The sequence below is a fragment of the Aquila chrysaetos genome, chromosome 23, assembly GCF_900496995.4.
Source record: "Aquila chrysaetos chrysaetos chromosome 23, bAquChr1.4, whole genome shotgun sequence".
Taxonomy (NCBI): Eukaryota; Metazoa; Chordata; class Aves; order Accipitriformes; family Accipitridae; genus Aquila; species Aquila chrysaetos.
In genome coordinates this window covers 20,406,574-20,426,077 of record NC_044026.1, presented here as the reverse complement: position 1 = coordinate 20,426,077, position 19,504 = coordinate 20,406,574, and the positions used below count along the sequence as shown (strand labels likewise).

Here is a 19,504-nt window from a genome sequence, read left to right as displayed (position 1 = left end):
TAGGAGGCTTTAAATATCAGAGCTCAAGTCAGGTTCAGCCTTGCTACATTATTGCCTTTTTAAATGCAAATTTAAATAGTGTTGTTTTTTTTTTTTTTTTTTTTTAGACATACTTGCTTTTCATGAGACTTGGAAAACTAAGGTTTTATATGTAGGAGCCATCTTTTTTCAAAGATGGAGGTTAGTATCTATAACCATTATATAGGCTACGCTTACATGAAAAGAAAGATGAGGAGTGATGTACAAACCCCATGCAAATAAGCCCATGATATAATCTGACAACACTAGGAATGATCAGGCTGGTTTTTAAGAAAGCGCATATTTGGAGCAGTGATTTTGAGCTCTTCGTCATCCAGGGAAGATTTGCCAATATGAGAAATAGAACTACCCATCTTTTTAGAAGGTGGTGTGTCAAACTGTACAGCAGACAGATCCTAATGTCTCCGGCTTAAATCTGTGAGCAGTTGTATTTGTCAAGAGTAAACATTAGGCTTTGAGTAGTCTGATTTTTAGGAGCGTAACAGATCTAACTTCTGTGGCCTTTAATTAATCCCAGATATAAAAATGTCCTGAAGTACCTCTTATTTACCACGACGACTTACCTTGCATTTGTTAACTAAAAGTGAAAAACACTGTAAAAATACAAATCATGCTGAAGATGAGTTGTAGTTGAGACAGTGTATGGTAATAAAGAAACTAACTTGAGAAGCCAAATGTATGCAGGTTTAAAACAATTCATTTTCCATAATGAGAAATACAGGAGGGCTTTCTGTTCAAGCTGCTAATAGAGACAATTTTACATAGCCCTTTCTTACAGTAACAGCAGTTTAAACTACTTAGCTCTTTTCAATTGCCACAGGATGAATATTGACTCAGTAATTACAGCTATAATGTTTTCAGTCTCTTTACAAAAGTTTTCTGCAGAATTATGTCATTAAGACAGAGTTTACTCTATGTAACATGCCTATAATTCAGTTGTGCTTAATGGCTCCTACCTACTTCATTTTGCCGCTTTTCCTTCGAATTTGGAAATTCATGAATGTTTTGTCACAGAAGTTTATGAAATAGATGACAAACAGAACATCAAATTTTCATTTACATACAGAAAGATACTGACTTAATGGTAAAACTACAGGAAACATCCAGATGCCTAAGAAGAATCAGAAAATCTTTTAAAGAAAACTATTTTTTATTTACATTCCATGTCTTAAGCACTGTGACAAAGTATATTTTTGGAATCTGTGTCTGAAGTATGCTTGCCCCCCACTCTGCCCTCCCTCCAAAGAAATGAGGCAATTTTATACATATCTACAGTATTTAATAAGGATGTCCAAACCAGACAAAGTTTTTACATAAAAGTTTCAGCACTTAACATAAAGAGAAACATTTAATTTGCTCTCAGTCAGACAGCAAAATTAAATGGAAACGTAAGAGTCTTCTGAAGAAAGAATGCATTAAACCATTTCTCTCTGTAGGGAAAGGCAATATCTTAATATGATTTAACAAAAACAACAGTTCAATTCAAGCAGTTAATAACTGTTCTTATTTAAATACTTAAATGTTTGCCAGTTAATCATACCTGATCAATAATTAATCAGTACTTCTTCTGGAGTCTGAAATAGTATTTTTTTAACAAATTATCAGAAGTTATTTGATAGGGTTTTCTATAAATTCTTTGGCTACATACATTAAGGAAGTTAAATACACAAGAAAGCTACTAGCTACAAGTACCTTAAAAATAGTACACATTTACAGATTATACAGGCATCAGAGTGCAAATGCGATGAGAGTTATTTTCGAGGACTAAGTTACTTACTACATCCATTTTTACATGTCAAACAGAAGGCTGTAGACAAAAAAATTGAGATTCTTAGATTTAGAAATCTCTTTGCTGAGCTTCTTGACCACCTAAAAATGCCAAATACCTCAAACTAGACTGTTGCTTCATGTAATAATGTTATCACTTTTAATTATGACATATAACCTGCAGTGTCTGTCTTTTTTTTTTTTCTTCTGAAGAATGTAGAAGTTCAGAAACTGCTCATATAAAGAACAGAAATGCTGGTTGTATCCCCATAGGGAATTATAAAGATTTTAGAGTCTTTATGTCTTTTGAAGATCTTTTGTAAGCAAAATATGAAAGCAGAAATCCATGTCAGTCCTCAGAAAAAACTTAGGGTTATAGTGATTTTGTGAAAATGCTTAATTTTCTTCTTGCAGCATTTCTTCTATTTCTTTATCCCAGTTTTCATCACGCTTTTCTGATTCCGTCACCACCTCATACTCTTGAAGCTCTTGTTGCAATTCCTTTTCCCAATCAGCAGTGTCTTCTACAAGAGATAAATGATGTGTAAGAATTAACTTGATAATACAGAATGTTGCTTATTTATATAAAATCAGATGAATTTGCACTGAATCTCTCTTATATCCCCCTTAAGGGCAATTCTCCTTAAAAACTAAAAAAAATTCAAAAATTTCATCTTCTTTCTGACCACGGACAGGAATTAATACACAAGTCTATATTCCGATGTGCATACTATAATAAAGATATAAAAAGCAAATACACAGCTTAGTTGTAACAAGCGTCCCTTTGCAAGCTCATTTCCTAGTCTTTCAGTCTATCAACTGAATCTCCCTTTGTACTTTTCAATCTCCAGGAAAAAAAATGAAGTTCCTAAGTTTGTTGAATATACTGTTACATAAAAAAAACCAACAAAAAAACCCAAAAAACCCCCCAAATACTGTGGATAATTTAAAAAAAGAAGCAGGTATTCTCACTGACATTTGTAGCTAGGCAAGCTCATTTAATCAGGGTTAAAGGTAACAATATTTCATACTTCGGGGCAAAAAAATGAGTCAGAAGGCGTTCCTGTGTTGTTAATCTCTGTTTTAACTAGCTCTACCTATCACATGCAAGAGTATGGGGGAGGAGATGGGTGTTTGATGTGTTACATGTTGGTTAGTACTTCAGCCTAGGTATGCAGGTACGTAATTCCATAGTCCAAGTCACTAAGGCCAGCTCAGATTTCTCTGAACAAATTACACATTAATGACTTATTGAAACACTTCCATCAAAAAGCTAGATGCAAGGAACTGATATTATTTATTAGAATTCCTCAAGCTCGGCTATGTATTGGAAAAAATAACAATTTCAGAAAACAAGGATTCAGCAACACCCAAAACACATTATAAGATGAATTCTGAAAATTGTATTATGGTACACATCTACCTATAGAAGTGTCTTCACGGTAAATTGTTCATTTTGTATGGCCAGTCACGTCATCACTGATTGTTTTTATGCTTTTTCCACTAATACTAGTTCTTCTGAATAATTTAAGTGTAAGCCCCACTTTATTTCTTCTCATCATTCTCAAAGCTATTTGTTACATTTTAACTGTTCTAAATGCATGTAACCCTTTTGCAGAAGATGCATCTGCAAGCTCACAGTCTGGTGCAAATACTGCCTTTTTAGCTGGTGTCACAAGAGGAAAACACAGCCTGACTTCCAAATACTGTACTTTACCTACAAGGATGTCAATTAAAGAATGAAAAATTCATACACACAAGGACCAATGAAAGAGAAGGCAGGGAAAGGAAGAGGTAGACAGAAAAAAATAGTCACTGTCACATTCATAAAAGACCCACCTAAAAATTGTTAGGTTCTTTGGATTTAAACTCCTCACAGCTAACATTCTGTGTAAGACGTGGTTCAACTGCGGTGAGAAGTATCATTAATTTCTGCAATATTTCATTGCAGGTTGTTTCATACACTTTGAAAAACAGTCATGAATCTACTTTCCTAAATCTAATTACATTTTTTTTTTTAAATCAACCTATCTTAGAATTGCTGTATTTAAGATACAGAAGGTAATAATAGCTTTACCTTCTACTACTGAAGTCTCTTCTTTCTTTTTGTCTAGCACCAGTTGTTCCATTTCTTTTCTTAGGTCTTCCTGATTCAGATTACAGGCATCAAAAGCATCACTCACAAATTCTGATACACCTGGACTTGTGGAAATCTCCTCCTCATCCTGCAGTAAGACAGTTTTGTATAAGCTTATCCAAAAAGGGGAAAAAAGGTCACCAATACTTCCACTCATGTGACTGACTGCCTTTTAAATAGAGCCAGCAAAAAAATAAACCAAATGCATTACTCTGACAACTATTTTTCTTTATGGGCTATTTTTCTTTCAGAGTATTTTTGTACAGACAAAAATGTTAGATAGTTGTACTGAAAATGATCTGCTTTTCATTCTAGGCTCCTTTTTGTGTTACAACTTCAATTCTGTTTTTGTAAACTTCAGAAATAATAATAAACTCATAAGTAGTTTAGAACAGTGCCTAAGACCAATATTAAATTTTGACCACAATTCAGTAACAGTTTTCTACACACAAATAAGATTAAGAGTGGACTATTCTTTGGAAATCTTTCTAGCTTGATTTAGTCTACTGCATATTATTGGCAAGTGAATGTATAGCTCTGCTTCTGCCAAGAGTGTTCTCTGGTACTGATTTTACAATTCAGAAATGAACAAGGGTCATTACGTGTCTAAGTTAAAGGTTTTTGCAGTATCAAGCAAAACTCTTCTTGCCATTGCAATAAAATAATGTTGCTATTGCAATGCATCATTTAGATTTCCTGTACTTAAGCCTGACAGCTGCTGAAGATTTGGACAGAATGTGGTACATAGATATACTTTCATGAAGGTATTCCTTGTATGTAAATACATTGCAAACCTTCTGCTCCAAACATTTTGGAAATGTCACCCTTCAGAGTAAAACCATGTTTTATTATAATGTGCAGGATACTAATGAGAGTATTCTTCAGATAAGCTACTGTTTCTTCTACTGAAAATGAGTTTAAAGTGTATGCACTAAAAATTAGCATCACAGCAGAACAGCAGCAGGTTAGGACTGTCAGATATTATATTATTATGGTTTCATAGCACAACTTACTCAAAAGGATGCATAATTACCTCTTAAGTAACAGTTTCACATACTACATACCAGCTAAAATATAACAGCATCTTTACCTCTTGAGATTTTATTTGAGGCTTTATTGTAACAGGCGGTGTTTTTGGCCGTACTGTTTCTGTCAAGAGGGGAAAAAAAAAGGTAGGTTACATTTAAGTATATAAAGATCTCATTTAATCTGCATAGCTATTAAATGTACAAGGAAATACTGTATTTTAAGTTTTAAGGAATTCTGGTGGTTAAAGGCTGAATTTAGCCATAGGTGAAGCATTTGCAACAACAAAATGGAAGAGAAGCAATTTTCTATTCTTAATTAAGGCAAATTTAGCAAACCATTTCCTCATTATGACTCCAAAGTTAAATCACAGGAACCCCTCTGCCCCTCAAAACAATCCAAAGAACTACGTACATAGGAACAGTTGGGAATCTGAAAGAACGTCTTCTATAAAACACTTACAGACTGCACCACATCACAAGATCTTTAAAGTTACAAAGGTGTAGATTTGGTCATGAGATCCAGTTTCTGCCTATTCACAGAAGTTCCCAAACTCCCCCGGTTAGGTACTACTACTGAGATGGGCACTGGTTATTTCTTAGGTGTACCAGACTACATCTGTATGCACACCCCTAAACGCACACAAGAAGAGTAAACTGCAGCCTTACCTTCTTTCACACAGGCAAAGGAAGTTGCTGAAAAACATAAACCCTAGAAGCTGTTCCCAATGTCCTAAGAAAACTCACTGCCCATTCTGTATTTAGTAGCATGGTGCTAGGAAGACAATTGTTTACAAGCAAGGACAGATCTTATTCTTGGCAGGTAAAGGAACACCCCAGCTTTCTTCCTCATGCAACTAGCAGGGCAGAGAAGTCACAATAAAGAGCCAGGTGGCTGCAAGAACAATTATATACAAGGCAGGCTGTGGTAGTGATGGAGTGCTTGCTTAGCAGTTCTATTTGTTTACGCATGCAAAGCAGCTCTGAGCTTGCAGCTCTGCTTACTGCAGCGTGCCCAGATGGACACTTCCTGCTTACTCAGCAATTCCTGAAGGGGGAATTTTTTCAGGTTTAATTTTTAAGATTAAGATCCATTCTAATTAAAATCATTCCCTAATTGGTAGCTGTCACTGCTTATACAGCTCATCTACTCAATGCCCACTGCTCTGTCCCATCCTCTCTCTTCCTTCCCCTTCCCGATCTTCAGAGGATCTGTTACTACACCCAACACCGCAGCCAAAGAGGCTCCAGGACTCACTGCTCAGGGAGGCTGTAGGACATGGCACTAACTCTTCGCAGTTCAGCACCGAGCACCCAAAGCACCACACTACAGAGGTGCCTCAAGCTCCATCTGCTGCTCTCACGCAGAAGCGGCACAGCAGCTCTGCACTGGGCCATGCACCAGTCCGACGTGACTAACATACAATTAGCCCTGTTCTGGATCTACTGGCCTGGCATCATCTCCTCCACTGCTGCTGTGCTGTCTGCCCCTGGGGGTAACTTCATTCTCAAGTACGTAGTTACTAATACCTGGAGAAGGACTAGAACTTGGCATTTTGTTATAGATCTTATATAGTCTCTACACTAGAACGTGGAATGTCTTCCATTTGTCCCTTCTTTTTTCCTTTCACATCAACCATGCTAATTTAACTTTGTGAAAACAGCAGGTAAGGAGGAGACAGACAGAGATAAAAATGGAAGGCAATTAATTCTATTTTATAGACATCAGTCAGCTTTAAGAAGAAACTCTGAACATTATGAAGAGTTACCAACAGGCAATTACTTCCAGTTTTACCCTCCAATTAGGGAATCCAACCTTCAAAAGGATTATTTAAATCAAAAATAACACATGATTCAGAGCTTCCCAAATCTGTGCAATCTTCGAATCAAACAAAACATGTCTTTACTAAGTCTGGTAAATGTATCTTTGCCATTACAGAATATACAGCCATTAGGACAGTAAATCTATCTTGCATATCCTATACTGGTCTTCTGAATTGTATGAGATCTATCTACAACAGGCCACAAGACAGTGCCTTTTTTTTTTTTTTTTTTTTTAAATGAGGATATGTTTTGTTTTCAGTCACAATGGTAATTTTACTAGAATAACTCTTTGGGTATTATTCAGCAACTTTCTCTTTGACTGGCAATTTCCAAGGGTTTGGATGACTCAAAGATAACAGTTTTGTTGTTCATAGGGTCAGTTGCCATCTCTCCTGTGGAGCTGAGACACTTTAATTAAAACAGCCATAGTTTGGCAAATGTGAGTACGGTTAAAAAAAAAAAAAAAAAAAGGTTATGCTGCCCTAGGAACTTACAGTTTAAGACCGCTCATTTACCTACTTATTTAGCTGGCATAAAGGAAACCTTCAGCTCTGTAATTAATGACGGAGTAACTTCTATTTGACTAGCCAGTCAGCCACAACAGCAGCAGCCTTCTTTTCCTCTGAAATTGGTTTACCGAAGCAGTGATATGCAGAAGCAGAAGTCAAATCAAACAGCCTGCCAAGATTCTTCAGGTGTCCTACCAGGGTGGTGAGCGTACCTAGCTTAAGCTAAGATTTAATGAGCTACTAGTTATCTTTGTGTCTTCGCCAGTAACTGCTTTATACTCTTTAAGCTGCATATATTCCTGCTTGCAGAATTTGTTTGCATGCAGATAAAGATGCCCAGTGGTTCATAAGAGGGTCAGTAAGAATCATGTGTATAAACTGATCAATGTAACTGAAGATGCCTACATTGAAGTGGCTTTTTCATCTCAAGGTTCAATGCCAGGCAGACTCCTGGTCCCCATCTTCCTCCATTTCTACAATACATTGTGGGCCTTTCCACATCCTGCATGTGTGTCTGCCTTCACCACCACAGTAATTCTACCCTCGTATCGCTCACTAACTTCTCTTTGGCCTGAAACCTAAGCAAAAGCCAAGAGCAAACCATGTGCCAGCTGGCTGGGTTGGTTAGTACCTACTGTCTTATCAGGTGAACTAAAGGTACCCCCTACTTCTTTCTGACAAATCAAAAAAGCACAACAGAGACCACTAGTGGTCGTCAGCTGTTACAAGCCAAGTACAAAATTTCATCTCTTGAGGTTTCCACTCTTCTGATGAAGTTGGCTGAAATTGGAAAGTGTCTTAAAAGCACTAGAGCCTCCTCCTCCCCCATCTGGACAAACACATGAAGTACGGTGAGAGAAGCCCTGATTTAATAGGAAATCGAGGATAAAAATTCGATGTCACCTGGTGTATACAGTCAGCATGCATGACTAACTTAACGAGCTGTGCTAAACAAATCCTTCCCGTACCTTTCAGTTGGATATCCTCTTCTCTGCCTTTGTTCTCTTCTTTTCCTACTGCTTGCTGTTGAGCTGCAAGTGCAGTGAGTTGCGCAGACTGTTTAATTAGGGACACCCTGTAGAAATAATTTCTCCAGAACACCTCCTCCTTTACACTAGAGAGGACAAACAGATTTGATTACTACATTTGGAAATATGGTTCCTTTTACAACCTAGCAATGAAATAAAATTAAATATGCAGAGGGAAGGAGTAGACATAGCTGTCATTTAAGTAAAAATTTAAAAAAGGTATTTGTGATATTAACACAGTTTAAAAAAATCCATCATTGTAGAAGTTCTTGATCTCTTACAAGACAGTTACAATGGACTTGAACATAATAGTAATAATGATGATATGACTTCAGAAAAAGCTTAACAGCATGTAGCAATACATAATTTAGAAAAATATAATGCTATTCCATCTCTCTTGCCAAATTATCTAAACAAACCCAACAAGCCAAATAACCCTGTTCTCTTCACTTCCTCTCTAAAACCAACACTCTGTCATTGCCAAACTATATTCACCTACATCCTCCCTAGACCTGACATGGAACTGGAACATCTTTGATCTATAGGCAGAAGCCGTTCCTAGATTGCAGCAGAACTATTCCACTACCTGCACATCTTTCAGCACGTCTGCAGGACCTTCAGTAACTGGAAACTGCCATCTCGGAAATGACCAGCTCTGATAAATGGCAGACTACCCCATTTCTTAGGTAACATTTCCCTCTGATAATCCTCCAGCAAGCAAGAAAAGACCCAACTTTAACACAGAGGGAAGAGAAGTCAGAAATGGCAAGGCCTGTGGGGAGGCAGGTACGTAGGTCAAGAAAAGAAATAATAGAGTGAAGTTACCTTCCTGCCCATTCAGGCAAACAGTGACTATTGAGAATAAGAACAGGAAAAAAACCCTATTAAGTAATGTGGCAGTATAAGCAAGGACAGCATGACCAGAGGCTGAAGATGGACTATCAGAGACAGATCTGATGAAGACTTAGAATACGGGCAGAGCTTTAGGACTGACAGCAGCAAAGAACAGCAGGGAAGGAGGTAAATAAAATGAGGAGCTGGGAAGGTTCATAAAAGGAGGAGATTTAAGAGAGAAAAGCTCACAAAAAAAGATGTTTTCTTTCCTGTTTCCATCCTTAGACAAGGAGATTAATGTTGGGAACTCCTACTTAACAAGAAAGTTTACCTGTGAAATGAGCTTTAGGAGCAGAGTCTGGGGCTGGACAAGGAAGGAAAACAGCACTGGAATAAAGCTGGGATCAAGAAGCCATTCTGGAACAGGCCATAACTGCTGGCACAAAGACCTTATGGATCTTTTAGTTAGGTCCACTAGAAGGAAGGCAGTCGCAACACAGAGCTTTTTCCATTGCCTATTCAAAACCAGGTTTTTTTGCTTGCATTGCTGCTGTTTTGTGATGCATTCTTTTACCATTTCTCCAGGGTACCTCTGACTATCTCTAATAACCTTTCTGGGGTGTCAGTAACACCAAAAGATCTGAACATTTTTGTTGCTGCTTTTACCGTTGTTTGGGAAAAAGATTTTCAATTAATTTAGCACACTGGACATGGAAAAATTTAAGGCCTCTCCCATTCTTAAGTCAACAGGCCCTTATTAGTTCTGAATGTCTAACAGATCTACTTCTGTTCTTTCCTCCAATTGCTAAACAGCAATGCATGGGCAGTATTACATGCATGTGAAATTAACAGATGTAAAATATATACAGAGGAAGTACATAAACAAAGAATTGAAGGAAGTGAAAAGAAAAAGGAGTAATTTACGATGTTTACAGACACATTAAAAGTACAACAATACATAGTTACCAGCAGAAATTACTTACTGTTTGGGAACAAGATCAAACCTCATCCTATTGAGAAGTTCATCTTCTTGTAACATCACCATTGCAACAGGGTACATTTGATCAAAGTCAAAATTAAACTGCACGCCTGCTGGAGGATCCCGCAGAAAATTTCGTTTATCCTTTGAAGAACATATTTATGGTCATTAACAGATATCAGAAAAAGAGTATCATATTTCACACACAAGACCAGCAAAGCAATCCCACTTCTCACATAATTCTATCATACCACAAAGCTGTAAAGCCTTTATAAAAATTAAAACATTATATTGGGGATCTACTTTGGCTCAAGTTGATACTGAAAGAACTATTTACTCTTGCACATGATCAGTGCAGTGCCAGATACATTAAAAGAAGTATATTGAAAATACATAATTTAATAATGCCAGCCAAACTTACTTGGGGGGGGGGGGGAAGGATGTTTTAACCTCTCCAACAGAAAAATTTAAAATCTTACAGGAAACGAAATACTTACTGCTGATAAGGCCAGTATTTGTTGTTGAATTGTCTCTTCTTCATTGCTGTCTACCCAGGGAGGCACTGCTGCTTCTGTTTTTGAAAGGAGGAAAATAATTGCGTATTACTTTAAAAAAAAAAATAAACCACCTTACATAAAGTAACATATAACATCACAAAAATAAGCAGACTTACATCAGTAAGCCAATTCATTGTTCCTTTTTCCTAAACTGAGCTCATGGCGTAAGAGAGAAACTCTAGGAATGGATCTTTGCTTATCAGAGGTTAAAAAAAAAAAAAAAAAAAAAAAATTGCTGGTGGCTGATTTCTGTTATTGTAAATCTAAAACTGTGGGGATTTCTTTGAAGTGTGCACCAGTCAGAACTTGGTGCCTCTTAGTTTAGTCACTGAAGCAGTGCTGTAGAACTGGTTAAGCTGCCTGCACATAGAAATTTCTGGATTCACTTTAAACACATAAACTTAGTTTAGACAAAGTTTTCAAAATCACTTACTATTGTATTAATTTTCTAACACCCAGAAGACACCAATTCTTTAATGATGGAGAAAAATAAGTTACAAATTTGTTATAAATTACAAGATGTTATACACTGAATAACATACTCGAGTTCAGCTGATTTAGATATTTACACAGATACTTCCGAAATAGTTCTGTAGGCTGTACATAGAGGAAAATAAACAATTGTAGATGTACAGAAATCTATTAATCTCTTCACTGTCAATACAAATTCAGCCTACAGAGACATCGTGATGCATCTGTAACAGTTAACAAATAATTCTTGTGCACTTAAACTAACAATGCTTATTTGCCTATGCACCTGATATCAGCAAGATCTTTCACCCACATGGATTCACACCTCATGCTAATGCTTCTTTCTGTTAGGCCATCTGTTACTCCTTCTTTCACCAATCTAGCTATCTATTTTCATGAAACTTGTAGAAATACATTAACAGATGCCAAAGTTTACTAACAGAGACAAAAAGAAATACAGACAACACAATCATGTAAGCAGCCTTGCTGCTTATTGCATTCAGGTAACACATTAAAAGAGATAAAACACAATGATGAAATGCAACGTAAAAAAAAAAATTGTGTTTATTTTAAACTCCCAAATAGATCCACTGATGTCAATAGTACATGGGTGGATAACTCAAAGGATTTAGATCACAGATAATTATAAAGCAAATGATTTATGGGAAAGCAAAAGAGCAATTAAGCCTTTAATGTAAGCAGAGCAACACTAATTAAATACTATAGTGCAAACCCTAACCCATGTTTTTAATTTCATTACGAAAATGTGACATGATTGCTAAAGCTCAGAAGTAATCAGCATGCCTGTTTTCAATAAATACACAGGCTTAAGATTCAAAACAACAATAAGAGATCAGCTTTGCTAGCACAGTGATCTTTGAGTTAATTTCATAAAGCTGAATTTGGTTAAAAAAGCAAATCTAAACCAACTAGATAATGTAACACTAACCTCACTTAAAAATGTAATCTCCCTATTCCATGATATATGTTAAGTTCTGCCATAATGTGTTTCATTGAACAGTTTTCTTTATTAAAGAGTTTTGATAGACTGTTTAGCTACAGCTCAATCATCCAGCTTCCAGCAAGTTCTAGCTCATGTAACGTTATGTATTATCAAAAAAAGCATACGTTACCTGATTTTTTTGTTTGCTGCTCTTGGACAAATTTTTTCTGTTCCTTCTGAAAATCTCCAATAATTGTCTAAAATAAAAATTATGGAACCACAATAAAAAAAATAAATTCATTCCTCTTGTTTCATGTTCACTCAGAAAGTGCTTTCAAATACATTGCAGGATCATATTCTTATATCCCTGGTGGCCCTTTTTCTAAGTTAAACGTGTTTCATGTAAATCATAAATTCTCCTTTACTGAAACATTCAATTTTGCCTTTAAAAGTTTAAACTGTTGTGTAGGTTTTCAAGATTATATTTACAGTTTTATCAAGTTCAGGGGACCAAAAAAAAAAAAAAAAAAAGGAAAATCCTAGCTGATAATTCAAACATCAGCATACTATGCATATACACTTACTGCCTTACCATATCAAATACAGACAACATAGACTGTTTAGACTTATTCAAACATGTTTTAAAAGCATTAAACTACGTTCAGAAATATCCTATATTGAATTTAGAATTAAAAAATGGAGAATGGTCTCAGAAGTCAGCATGCCATAATCTAGAAGTAACAATGCAAATGCTGTTCTGTCGTTGAAAGCAGAGGCAAAAACCCCATGAAGCTAGAAATGAATACCACTCTCAAAATACAAATTTTATGCAGTGAGGTCTTTGGCTTAACAAGTTGCCAAAAAGCATGCAAATCTTCAAGCTAAATCCTCATAAATTCCTATGATTTTTTTTTTTCCTTCAACAACCCAGCATTTCAGTTCAAGATTAACATCAGCGACAGAACTGTGGTGGTGCCCATTATACAAATAGATCATTGTGGTTCCTCCTGGTTGTAAGTTATATGAATTTTTGGTATTTATGGAATAAAATAATTTATATGGTATAAGAAAAAGAAAAAAGCTTTATGATGCTATAGCTATAATCCCGTTTCTCCTATATGTAAACTTACTAGTCAAAAAAGGGAATTCATATTACTCTAGGCATTCACAGAAAAAAGAAAGTGGTATTTTATGCATAAAATATGCTGTAGGTACTTAGCTACAGTTTCTTATGAGCATGATTATTTGCGTATTAAATTACCAAATAACCTTCTTACTTGATTTTTCCTTTTTGATGTGGATCAAAATTACGTTAGACTCTAATATACTGTAGTAGGAAATATAACTCTTGCTACTATATGTAGACCGTTGTCACTAAAAAGTCAATGAAATCTGGAGACAAAATTAGATCATAGCAGAACTTTAAAAGTGTCATTTGATGATTAATTTGGAAGACAACATGAACACTAATTCTATCAAGAAATTGAATTTCACTGTATTTTAAAAAAAAAAAAAAAAAAAGCACCAACACTTCAGTTCCCCTGAAGGGGTGTCTGAGACAGGAGCAGGAAGAGGGGTCTGGCTGCATCTCCCACATCTGACACTCCTGGATGCACAGTCCCACTACAGCTGGGTTGGTTTTGGCCAGTTCCCTTCCCCTTCCAAGCTACGCTTGCTAACAAACACAGCAAAACACTACATAGCACTTATTCCTGCCTTTTTTTTTTTTTTTTTTCTTCCTGCCAAGCTTGTGACTTAAAAGCACTGGAAGAACACTTGCTGGCAGAAGTTAAGCAGCTGGAGCTGGCAGCCAGGAACAGGGAGGGCAAGAGACAAGCTGCAGGGTCGGAGTGGGGGAAAGAACAGGACAGTAGTAAGCTATTCCATTAACTCACTGGGTCTCCATGAAACTGTGCCTGTAAAGCTCTAGGGTCTTCACATACAACATCCACAAAGCTGACCTAATTCTGAATCTTGCTTCGCAGATGCATTAAGATGCAAGCTATAGCATTCTTCTTTCAACCTAAATAAACTGGGGCAAAAAAACAAACCCACACATCTCACAGACATCCCCCAACTGCCTGTCTACTAATTCTTCCAGCTTTTCCTCCTGTGTCAGCATTTTTTGTATTTTCTTCTGGCCTTTCTGCAGTGAAAGTCTTTCTACATCCTTAAGGAATGGAAGGCAGGTGCAGTACCGAGTAAAGCAGAGTGACCATTTGGTGGCATGTCTGCCCTGAATAAACATTTCAGTCGCATCATTTATTGTGACAGGAGATACCTGCTCTTCAAATACGTAATTCCTTAAGTCAGCTTAAAAAAAATGTTATCACATGCCAGATTTGCCATGTGTTACAACAACAGTAAGCGAACAGATCTTTCAGATCAAGTATCTAGAAATAAGATACCTTATCAATGATACTGTCGATTTTTCCTTCTTCTACAGACTTCTTTATCGACTGTGCTGTTTCAGCAACGGATTCAGTTATCTTTTTTGTAGCAGCAGTGGCAAAATTGAAGAGGTAACCTTTCACAGATGAGAAGAGAAAGACCTGAAAAAAGATTTCTTTATATCCAGTTATCTTACTAGATTTATTTTCCTTTCTCTTTAGACATTTGGATACTTACTGGAAAGCTTCTTTCAAAATCATTTAACCCAGCTTCTGGCCTACAAAGAACTCCCAAAACCCTATTTATGCTTTTCTAGTTCATATTCTTTAGTGATGATGATCAAATTGTATGTTTGACCACAACTTACTGTAAACCAAACTTTTATACACAAACCTTGTTTACTAAATCAAACATTCCTAATGGTCTTTGAAATATTGCTTTCCAATGAATTTTCTGAAGCAATGTGTCTTTCCTAATTTCATTTAAGTATTTTGGAGACATTAAGTAATAAAGTAACTTCAGCAACAGTATTAAAACAGAATTATACATTTAAGAATATCAACATGCACAATGAAGTCTCATGAAGTAAGGCAGCAAATGCATGAAAAATTTCAGGCAAATAACACTTGAGATACCTTCAAAAGTCTTAAGATAGAAGCTTTCTCTTGATGTTTGCCCTTTTCTGTTTTGCATTGTCTTCCTCTTTTTAGCTCCACGAGAAGCGCTGTGGCCCTGTTTGCTTATTTTTACGAATATGTTCAGTGTCGGAACAGCAGTAACAAATACTTCCAAAGACTAACTAGCATTTTTTATATTAGCAGTGCTGAAGTGAAGAAAGGTGGCAGGGAAAGAACTACATAGCATGGGCAGTTGCATTGTATTGTTCATTTTTAATTAAAGAGAACAAACTTGCAAGCAACAAGATGCATATCACAAACCTTCAGAAACATTAAGCATCAGTTTATTGACAAAGGATCTTAAAACAACATTGGTATTGTTTATGCCACAAGCACTTTATTACGTTTGAACAGTTGTATTATGACTGTAATATCGCAGTTACAGTATATACAATGATAAAATATTGGCAAGTGCCGTAGTAAATACAATGATGTAATAATTGCAGAAGGACCTAGATAGATTGGAGCATTGGGCAATCATCAACGGCATGAAATTTAACAAGAATAAATGCCAGATTCTGCAACTGGGACAGAGTAACACCAGGCACAAGTTATAAGTTGGGAGAGGAGGTGGCTGGAGAGCAGCCCTGCAGAAAGGGATCTGGGGGTGCTGGTCGGCAGCAGGCTCAACAGGAGCCAGCAGTGTGCCCTGGCAGCCAAGAGGGCAAACCCCATCCTGGGGGGCATCAAACACAGCACGACCACGCTGTCAAAAGAGGGGATTATCCCACTGTATGCAGCATTGGTACGGCCTCGCCTTGAGTACTGTGTGCGGTGCTGAGCCCCACAATTTAAGATGGATGTGAAGGTCCGTCAAGGTGTTCAGAGGAGGGCAACAAAGCTGGTGACAGGGCTGGAAGGACTGTCCTGTGAGGAGTGGCTGAGGACTTTGGGCTTGTCTAGCTTGGAGGAAAGAAGGCTGAGGGGTGACCTCATGGCTCTCTACAGCTTCCTGAGGAGGGGACATGGAGAGGGAGGTGCTGAGCTCTTCTTCCTGGGATCCAGTGACAGGACACGTTGGGAATGGTTCAAAGCTGCACCAGGGGAGGTTCAGACTGGACATGAGGAAGCATTTCTTTACCGAGAGGGTGGTCAAACCCTGGAACAGGCTTCCTAGAGAGGTGGTCGATGCCCCAAGCCTATTAGTGTTCAAGAGGCATTTGGACAATGCTCTTAACAACATGCTTTAACTTTTGGTCAGCCCTGAAGTGGTCAGGCACTTGGACTAGATGTTAGTTGTGGGTCCCTTCCCACTGAAAGTCTATTCTCTTCTAATTCTAAGGTTAGAAGTAGTAATGGTGGATCTAAACTGCGTAGTAACTATCAAAGACATATTTGATGCATTAGTAGGAATGCAAAGCATGTGCAATGGTAAGAATATTTTAGTTATTCCAGAAAATCAACTTCGACTTTTATACAGGGGACTTCTAAAACAAACAAACAAATGAAAAACAACCACCAAAACAACCACCAACCAGCACTTCTGTTTCAAACAAACAAAACCCACCTTCCTTCTCAAGACCTCACAAAAATTCCAGTTTCCTTATGGGTTAGAAATGTATGAAATAACCTCACCATGCAAAAAAAAGTGAGTTGTTTTAACACAGTTGTTAGCCACTGTTAGAACGAGTTACTTTGGAACATTTACAGCACTTTTTGGAAAGCTGACTGTTCTTTGTGGTGCATAAAATATTCTCTCTTTACGATATCACCAAATCAATACTGAAACATGCAGAGGTCTAGCTAGCCCTTAAACAAGCCAGTGTTTTTATATGCAACTTCCACTTATAAGCCACAGAGTGGTGGCAAGCAAACTTCCTTCAAGTACTCGCTAGCATCTTTCATATCTGTTATCAGGCTTTACAACCCATCACATGCTTCACATTGTATAAAAAAAAAGGCCTATATTCTACACTTTAGATAGAGACACATATACTATCCCCCTTATGACAGTAGAGGAAGCAGCAGCCTACCGGATTGTTTCCTCCCTACCAGCTTTTATTGGTGGTTTTATGTATCCCTGGAAACTTTCTCATATGCAATTGTTTTAGGTGCAAAAGGTGCTGAAACATTTGCTGTCCAGCGACTTTTTGGTATTGTTGGGCAAAGTGGTTTTGGCCTGTCCTGGAACTGGTCTGAAGAGCAAAATGCTTTTTATTTCCATCAAGGGCAAATATTCTTCTGAACTAAGGTACTTACAAAACCTCAGAGGTGGTACTTGGCCTTAGAAAAACAGAATTAGTGGTGGAAAGCAACACTTCCACTTTCAGACGGCCAAGAAACTTTCCCGCCCTCTTACAATCTATGCCTGTATTAACAATATGTATAGAGCAGTATTTTTATTAGTTCACATTGACAAACTCTCCTAACGTTTGTAATGATGCAATAATGAGCAAAAAATAATGTATGTAAGGCTTCAGTTTTACCAGTAAAATTCTTTATGTGCTAGGGCAGTCTTTCCACGCAACTACCCTGGTTGTTAGTCATGCAGATGTTTCTAGAGTTACCATGTGTTAAAAAAGCGACAGCCAAATCCTTATAAAAAAGCCTTTCCACCGCAATCTTCTCTGGTGTCACAGATGATGAATCCACGGATCAACTAAAGCAAATTCTCACTTCCAGAGCAAATTATGGGATGGACCTTTATATCTGTAACAGTCAATACTTATACTTCCCCTGAAATTCAAAGTCTTTTTTCCCTTCCTGAACAAGCAGAGTGACTACCAGATTAGGATCGATTTACAACAGCCAGACGAGTACTTGACCAAACTACACAGATAAACAGCTGCAGCTCAGCCCAAGGCAAAGCACAGTAAAGAACCATCTCAGACTAACCTTTCAGATGATACTGATCCAGCATTTCAGAGCACCAGTAAAAAACCCATACTTTAGCAACGAGTACAGAACTGTACTACTTACACTTCACTTCTCCCATAGTGACAACAGAACAGATACTTAAAGAAATGCTGTTCATTTAGTAACAATTCTGAAAAAGATGATAACTGAAAGGAACGTTTGCAGCCATTTGCTTGGTTCACATTTTAAACATCCAGGTTTTTTTTAAATGTTTTTTGATTTCCAGTGAGGCAACATCCTTTAACAGTGCACAGAATCGTTAGCAACTCAATCAAATATTTCTCATTGCCAGTAACTGCTATTCAAAACGAATCTCTGAAATGGAGAAAAAATGAAGATGAAATTAGAGAATTCCAGCTTTATCAATTGCACGGGATTGTTTCAGAACTGTGGAAGAGACTGGACAAGCTGTATGAAAAACTCCACCTTGCAAAACACATGGTAGTTGTGCATGCTATAGACTGCAGTTAACAGACGTGATTTAGAAGAGGTGCAAAACAAAGATATGTGAAAATATAAAATAGAAAAGGGTAGGAAGCAATGACTTTCAAAACTTTTCACCGAGATAATTTTCCAAACTAGCTAGCCTAACCTGAATTATCATTTACAACTGGAAAGATATGCTTCAGGTTTGTTTTTTTCTTTTTTGAAAAGAGCTTTCAGGTCACCTCATAAACTTGCATTCCCCATTTCGCGTCACTGTGCAACCTACGTTAGAGTTGTTGCTATCTAGCTGAAAAGCGGTTTTTCTTTTACGTTTGCTGCATTGAGAACAAACGTGCTTAACTCATCTTAAAACCTGTCTGTAATTGTTTAGCTCGACCACAGCTTCGCTTGAAGTACCACTGGTCAGTACCAGTAACTTCTCCTCTAAGCACGCATTAATCCGGTCTACCTTCCCTCCTCCAGTTGCCACCCCGTGCTACTCTCTCACCACACGAGGGGAGTTTTGCTGCCAAGACCACGGTTGGTTTTTTTTTCTTTTCTTTTAAAACCAGACCCACAGCAGCACTCCCCGCGTGAGGACGCCTGGGCGCGACACACCTCTCCAGCAAACGAAGCCCTCCTTTCACTCAACCCTCTCCCCCGCACGAAGGGCCCCCGGCGGCGATGTGTGCGGGAGGAACAGGACGGGACACTCACTGCCGAGTCCCTTGGCCTGGCTGAGGAGCGCCTCCGAGTCCGCCTGCAGCTCCGCCTGCTCCGAGCTCCGCACGGCCGCCTCCGCGCCTGCCGCCGCCTCCTCCCTCTCCTCCTCCGCGGGGCTGCTCTTCTCCTCAGCCGGCAACAGCTTCTCCTCGCCTGCCCGCTCCAGCCCCAGCCAGCTGCCCAGACCGCGCAACATGGCGCGGAGGCGGCGGGGGCGGCCGCGCTCGGCCGTTAACGGGCGCTCCGAGCAGGCCAGCCGCCCACTCCTTCCGCATACACCACTTCCGCCCCGTTCGCGGGGGAAGGGCGGCGGCGGCG

At 38.1% G+C, this 19,504-nt stretch overlaps 1 protein-coding gene across 2 annotated transcripts; it reads right to left on the bottom strand.

Moving 5' to 3' along the window:
- Positions 1–1,170: 1,170 nt before the first annotated feature.
- SYAP1 (synapse associated protein 1) lies at positions 1,171–19,478 on the bottom strand. Of its 2 annotated transcripts, none has more exons than XM_041119546.1 (9): positions 19,181–19,478; positions 14,522–14,679; positions 12,304–12,370; positions 10,640–10,713; positions 10,147–10,286; positions 8,270–8,415; positions 5,034–5,092; positions 3,884–4,031; positions 1,171–2,330 (listed from the first exon to the last, which is right to left on the bottom strand). In XM_041119546.1, the coding sequence occupies exons 1-9, from the start codon at positions 19,380–19,382 to the stop codon at positions 2,203–2,205; spliced, it is 1,122 nt and encodes a 373-aa protein (XP_040975480.1). In that variant the 5' UTR covers positions 19,383–19,478; the 3' UTR covers positions 1,171–2,202. The 2 variants fall into 2 exon arrangements, with proteins under 2 accessions (XP_040975480.1, XP_029854890.1); XM_029999030.2 differs by having other exon boundaries at positions 14,522–14,640; positions 19,181–19,476.
- Positions 19,479–19,504: the final 26 nt, after the last annotated feature.

Excerpts from the sequence above, each read along its gene's own strand:
- SYAP1 (XM_041119546.1), bottom strand. The coding sequence starts at position 19,382 with ATGTTGCGCGGTCTGGGCAGCTGGCTGGGGCTGGAGCGGGCAGGCGAG. Across the intron at positions 14,680-19,180 it reads CCAGGCCAAGGGACTCGGCA|AAATCTTTTTTCAGGTCTTT; the intron begins GTGAGTGTCCCG and ends CTGGATATAAAG. Across the intron at positions 4,032-5,033 it reads CTCAAATAAAATCTCAAGAG|GATGAGGAGGAGATTTCCAC; the intron begins GTAAAGATGCTG and ends GTCTTACTGCAG.